Source organism: Scaptodrosophila lebanonensis, unplaced genomic scaffold, assembly GCF_003285725.1.
Source record: "Scaptodrosophila lebanonensis strain 11010-0011.00,11010-0021.00 unplaced genomic scaffold, SlebRS2 tig00000043-arrow-pilon, whole genome shotgun sequence".
NCBI classification, from domain to species: Eukaryota; Metazoa; Arthropoda; class Insecta; order Diptera; family Drosophilidae; genus Scaptodrosophila; species Scaptodrosophila lebanonensis.
This window is the reverse complement of record NW_022060545.1, coordinates 132,637-139,243: the sequence shown is the minus strand read 5'-3', so window position 1 is coordinate 139,243 and position 6,607 is coordinate 132,637. Positions and strand designations below refer to the sequence as shown.

General features: G+C 41.3%; 2 protein-coding genes across 2 annotated transcripts; one reads left to right on the top strand and one right to left on the bottom strand.

Annotated features, from left to right (window-relative positions):
- Positions 1-929: 929 nt before the first annotated feature.
- On the bottom strand, positions 930-4,324 carry LOC115622204 (sodium/potassium-transporting ATPase subunit alpha-like). The gene is made up of 6 exons (XM_030516100.1): positions 4,213-4,324; positions 1,882-4,158; positions 1,728-1,819; positions 1,488-1,662; positions 1,211-1,433; positions 930-1,158 (listed from the first exon to the last, which is right to left on the bottom strand). The coding sequence occupies exons 1-6, from the start codon at positions 4,288-4,290 to the stop codon at positions 1,007-1,009; spliced, it is 2,997 nt and encodes a 998-aa protein (XP_030371960.1). The 5' UTR covers positions 4,291-4,324; the 3' UTR covers positions 930-1,006.
- An 819-nt stretch (positions 4,325-5,143) lies between these two features.
- Positions 5,144-6,172, top strand: LOC115622203 (serine protease 1-like). Its single transcript, XM_030516098.1, has one exon. It carries the CDS (start codon positions 5,144-5,146, stop codon positions 6,170-6,172), a length of 1,029 nt encoding a protein of 342 aa, XP_030371958.1.
- Positions 6,173-6,607: the final 435 nt, after the last annotated feature.

Below are 6,607 nucleotides of genomic sequence, written 5' to 3'. Positions count from 1 at the left end.
TTGGATAATGGAGGAGACTGGCATTACGGAATTTTAAGTTCGATTTTTATTCTACAAGAAGAACGTATCACTAACCAGTCTGATCTACAATATTAAGATTCCTCTTTAGAGGCAGTGATGCTAAAGCCATTTAATGCAATTAATAGACATTTAATTGAAATGGAATGTAAGCCGGAATTGATAGTAACAGTGTTTGAAAGTGAACTGTGAACAAATAGAGTGAACACGGATTCATTCAAATCTGAAGAGAGACGAATCTTTTGTTTCCAGGTGCTTCTATAAATAAAAATTATATATAATTATATTTGATCAAATTTTCCTTTGAAGAAAATTTGCTTCCATTTGCCAGTAAGTTGTTTAAATTGTATAAGATGCGAATTGGATTTATATTGTATATCTAATCATTTATATATCTTATAATATTTCTTCCTTTTGAAAAGAATAGTTATTGCCGATTACGTCATTATAATTTCATAAATTTTGATTGATTTAATTTTTTTTTTACAAGAGAATGGAATTATTTTTTCATTTATATATTAAGGTATATACAATTTATAAACCAGTATTCTGCTATATATGGCAGCTTAAGCTAGTTAAATATTTGAATTAATAAAAATAAAATATTTCATTCTCTTTTTTCCACTTTTGTTTTAGATAATTGCAAATATTTGTAAAGATTGTCAAAATACTTGTAAGAATAAAAACCTTTTAGAATTTTTGTAGGTATGGTATTATTTGATCTTCTTGTAAATTTCTAAAACATGCAACAAGTAGACACGCTTAGACTCGCTTCTGAATCTCAATTGTAATAACAAAGAAATACACAAAAAATGCAAATCCTCTGCCGACTTTCCAGAAGATTAATCCTCGATAGGTACATACATATTGCACATATCAAATTCATATCTTGATATATAAAATTGCGTAACTTGTGGAGCCAACTATTTTTTATTTCATTTCACTATCAAAAATATCAAATGCCTTTAAAATATTTGGATGTATGCAATTAGTAGTAAGTCTCCATTTCGAGCCAACCTCCGGGATGGGAGCGTAGGAAGTAACGCCGCACGCTTTCAACAATAACGAGTAATATACCGAAAGGTATGACATGATAAATGCAATCGAAGCTGCAAAATGCGAAATCATTGAAATTATGAAATAAAAGTTGAAATGGCCAGCCCCATAACATTCCGAACTTACTCTTCAAAGGGCCGTAGGCAAAAGTACTGCGGCATATCTATTAGGCACAAGACGAAGCCGAGGCAGATCATAGCGATGGCTAAGATGTTCAATAAGTGATTGTTGAAACCATGGTACAACAAATTCGTTCGTCCCGTCCTCACTAAAAACAGGTTAATAGATTGTAAGATGACAATGGCCATAAGAAAGGCCGCAGCACCCAAATATTCCAGATTGAGGCGCGCCGCGCGCGTCTGGGATTTGAGGAAATAGAAATGGATACTTCTATATTATATTGGAATACAAACCCATTCTTGGCCATAAGAGTCTGTGATATCGTTGATTGCCTCATCGAGCCACGTTATGCCCAGGCCAACGAGGGTTTCGGGAAAAAATCCAGCGCTTGACATTACAATAAAGTATGACGTCATTGCTGCAAAGGCCTCGATGACCCCCACTTGAAAGTACGACACAAAAAGGAGCCTGCCAGATAGATTATTGCTCTGATATTTATCGAATATGTCTACCGCAAATAAACCACTGCTTACCGCCGATTTATGAGGAAATCATCATTCATCTTGGGGGCTTGTTTCATTAAATCCGTTTCGGCCTTTTCATAGAACAGGGACAATGCGGGCACCTAAAATATAGTCTAGCTAGATATACTCTACATATCAGGCTAAACACCTGTTCAGTACCCACCAGATCCATCAAAATATCAATAATGAAGGACACATAGATGAACACTGGTATCGGAATGGTCAACAAAATGAACAGAAAATAGGCCAGAATTTGGGGCATGTTCGAGGAAAGGATATAGCAGAGAGCCTTCTTCTGATTTTCAAAGAGCAGACGACTCTCCTCGATGGCATTCACCACTGTGGCAAAGTTGTCGTCCATTAGAATGACATCGGCACAGGCCTTTGAGGCATGGGACGAGGATAAGCCCTTGGCCACGCCCACATTCGCCTTCCGAATGGCGGGCGTGTCGTGCACCCCACTGCCGATGACTGTGACGACAGCCCCCATGCCCTGGCAGACATCGACAATCATATGGCGCTGCTTCAGATTGGTGGCAGCAAAGACCAAATCAGAGTAGCAGAGCAAACGATTCCGTATCTCCATCCGCTGACTATTGATGTCTAGGTGGGCCAGATCGGCCATATTTATGACCGCCGCTGTGACCAGATCACTGGGCACCTGCCATTCGAATATGTTGAGGCGCTGGGCCACATCCTCGACCGTTTCGCTGTCGCTGGCAATGACGCCCACCTTCTTGGCCACAGCCTTGGCGAAATGGACGTGAGTCCGGGTGATAAGGACGAGCTTTATGCCCGAGGAACGACACTGAGCGACCGCATTACCGATATTGGCTCGAGGTGGATCGTGAGCGCCTATAATGCCAACGAATCGCATGTCGGTGCAATCGATTGGTTTATGTTCGGAGTTTTGCATGCGCATCAGTTTTCTATAGTGCCGGTACTCCAAGCCGGATAATTCCTTATAGCTAAAGGCATACACCCGCCTGCCATCATTCTGCAGCCTGTGGCCCACACTCACAATATTATCTCGCAACATCTCATCCAAAGGGATCTCTTCGTCGTCGACTGCAATAGTGTTGCAGCGCTGCAACACAAGGATGAAGTAACCCTTCAGGAGCATAACATACACCTCGGTGTCATCCTCATCGACTGTCTTGTGTATGGTTATATGCAAATGATCCATGCTGTTGTAGGGCTTGTTGAAGACCCGCTGATGGGAGCGACGCAGCACGTCGATGTCAAAGATGAAGTGTATGGAGAATTTTAAAATTGCTATGTCATAGTCATTGCCACTCATACCCTTCTTTAAGAAGGGCATACCGTTAGTTCCCGGATTCACGCTGGCATCGTTACACAATACCGCGACTCGCATCAGCTCTTTGAATCGCTCGCTCACCTTCACCTCCCCCCAATTGGTGTCCTCAGCCATGAAGAGCTCGTTATTAACGTAAATTTCAGAGACACGCATGCGATTGTGGGTCATCGTACCGACCATGTCGCTGCAAATCACTGAGGTTAGGCCCAGGGTCGATGTGGCCTCTAGATTCCGCACATAGCAGTTTTTGGTGAGCATACGCTTTCTGGTGTGTTTCATGGAGAAATACATAAGTGTGGGCAACATCATCGGAGAGGATGCGATCGTCAAGCCATTAATGAAGAGCAGCGTATATTCCAAGGGTAGGCCAATAAACGAGACGGCAAACAAACTGCAGAAACTAATAAATATGCCCACGAAGAGTGTGAAGACCGTCACTTGAATGATATGCTTCCGTGCTCGGCTGCGAGGGCGTGGCATCAAGCTAAGATTCGCCATAACGCCCACCTCCGTATCATCCCCGCACGCTATCACTATGCCCTTTCCGCGGCCCTTGATCACATGACTGCAGGCGAAGCCGACATTTCGGCTAACCCATTTATCTCTGTGAACCAGCCTCGGATCCAGCTCGATGGGTACGGAAAATCCACTCAATGTCACATTATTCACAACCAGATTGTCCGCCTCGAAGATGCAAACGTCCGCTGCAATCCGTAAGCCATAGCAGAGCAGCAAAATATCGCCGACGACCACATCTGAGCTGTGTATGATAACCTTCTCCGCATTCCTGACGACCGTGCAGTATTCGGGCAAGAATGTTGAGAATGTGTAGGCCACTTCGTAATCATCGTTGGCTTGCAAGTATCGCACAGCGCCAGAGAAGAGGAAAATAATATAAAGTATTATTCCAGTTACCATATAGGTGGGATCGTAAATCTCCGTTTTTGCACGCTCAATAAAATGAATGAGGAAAGAAATTATACAGGATATAATAGTTGTTATATTGAAGCCCCAAAAACAGTTGCGAAAATACTTAAGAAGCTTCGAGCCCTCTTCTGGTATAGTAAACGAATTTGGACCTTTCTCCTTCAGGCGCTCACGTGCCACTTCCGAACTCAAGCCCTAGAAACACCAAATCACGATTAGACTTTGTTTGCGTCAGCATTTCTCACTCACGGTGGTCAAGTCGGTTTCCAGATACTCGCAAATGTCTTCAATATTCCAAGTGTGTAAAGGAGCGGTAGTATCCTCCATTTCAGCCAATAATTATTATTCTTATTTTTCAGTAAGAAGTTGAATTCATACAAAACTTTTTGGCTTTACTTTTTCAAAGTTTACTACGATTGAAAACCTTACAATAGAAAATTAGAGAAATCACTTATAAGTGACAAATCGTTGTAGCCGTTTATTGCTTACAGCTTAAGAAGAGAGAGAAAAAAACATTTTAAAAATCTTGTGTTTCTCTTTAGACGAAAACGATTCTAAGATTCTATAAGAACTGTCGCTGAATACTTTGTTCTCTGATTTGAAGGAACAAGACTAAATAAAACGACTCGGACTTATTTTTATAATTTTTAAGGATTTTTGTACTCCTTAACGATCGATTTTCTTTTATAGATTGTCAGGGTTGCCACAAATAAAATTAAAATAAAATAACAAAAGCGGATCTGTTTCGCAAATATTCTCTCTATGGATCGGCTTATATTACAGATTATTGGGATTTGAAGAAGGAAAAAAAGTGTCAAATTTGTAAACCTTCTTTTAAAATTAACCTACCTTGAAGTATATTATATGGCCCTGAGAGAATCGTTTCAGAAATTGAAGTATCTATAAATAATTCTTTACCATACTATAAAATATGAGTTTTCATTAAATTGGGAGTACATTTAAATGTAGTCATAGATTATGAATGAAACGTGAATTGGCAAATACTCGTAAATGCCGTACCGGCATTGTGTTTCCACTTCTAGGGAGTTATGCAAAGGCATCTGCTTACTGCTAGTATTTTTCCTGCCAACTGTTTGTTTAGTTTACTGGCAATTAGAATAGGTTTCTGCAGCCCCTATATATAGCTCGTACTGAAATGCGAGCTCGCTCATATACAATAATGTTCATAGCTAAGCACTACATCGGTAAATGGCTGTTAATTATTAGCCTTCCATTGTTCGGGGCGACCGAAGAGGCCGCACAGCAGGAGAATGTCACCACCACCTCAGAGGCAACAACCCTTACGAGTAAGACGGAGGAGCAGACTTCGGAAAGTACACTAAAGGTGGTGGAGTTATCGACAACAATGGCTGCGCCGATTTTAAATTCATTTGAGACGACTGTAGCGCCAGATCCGACAACTACGACAACCGAGCCGAGCAAGACACTGAAACCAGTGCTGGTCCGCAATGTGCCGCTCTCCAAGCCAGAGGAGAACACTTACGACAGCGGGTATCCCTCCAACAACAATGAGATGCCATATGTTGCGGCCCTATTCTTCTCGACCCAGTCCCACAAATGGTTCTGCGCTGGCACTATCCTATCAAAGGGCTGGATCTTGACCACCGCCTCCTGCACCACTTACGCCGATTACGTCAAAATTAGTCTCGGCGCAACGAAGCGTTCGAAGCCTAAGTTGGTGATGTACGTCACCAGCAGGGCCTTCCACATGCATGACCATTACGATAAGAAGAAATATCGGAATGATATTGCACTCATACAAGTACCGGCTTTGTCTTTTTCGCGAAGCATCAAGCCCGTTACATTGCCCAAAACTTCACTTTATGATGAAGATGTCGCAGAATTGTGGACATTCTCGGCCGGCTGGGGCCTTCACAATGAGACTGAGGAGAGCACCGAAGAATTGCACATCACACAAATCCAGGTGCTGCCCAACGAGGTCTGCTTTAAGACGCGCTATGGCAAAGCTATTTCAGAGGGCATGCTGTGCGGCCTTCCCCCGAACAAGGGCGCTACCTGCCGCCTCGACTCTGGCAGTCCCATGGTGCTCCAGGACGACACTTTGCTCGTGGGCATCGCCTCGTTTGCCAACCAGCACGGCTGCATGTCCCGCACCCCGATTATTTATACGAAAATACTGTCCTACATAAGTTGGATATCAAGTACGGCGGGCATTTCCGTATCGTAATCGCGCTTATAATTATAATTAGTTATAATAAATAGAATCAAAGAAATAATAAAAACAAATTAAAATACAGTTTTGTCAATAAAATTATACACAGTTTTGCTCGAAAATGTTAAATCTTATAGTACATTTTTATTGACCTTTAAAAAAAACTTTCAACCTACATACATGCATGTGCTATTCATAAAGGCTATACTATTTCACAATTCCAGAAACGTATATCCACTATATACTATACAGATAAATTTAAATTATTTCTCGGCAATTTTTGTTAACTCAAAAAAAACATATTAAATTTGTCACAATGCCCGACATTGTACAATTTGTTGCCACACCACTAAGCAATATAAACAAAAAATGTCTTTATAGGCTCAAAAAAATAAAAATTAAGAAACCAATCATTTCTCAAAAAATAAAAAAAAAAGTAAGCGACGCGCT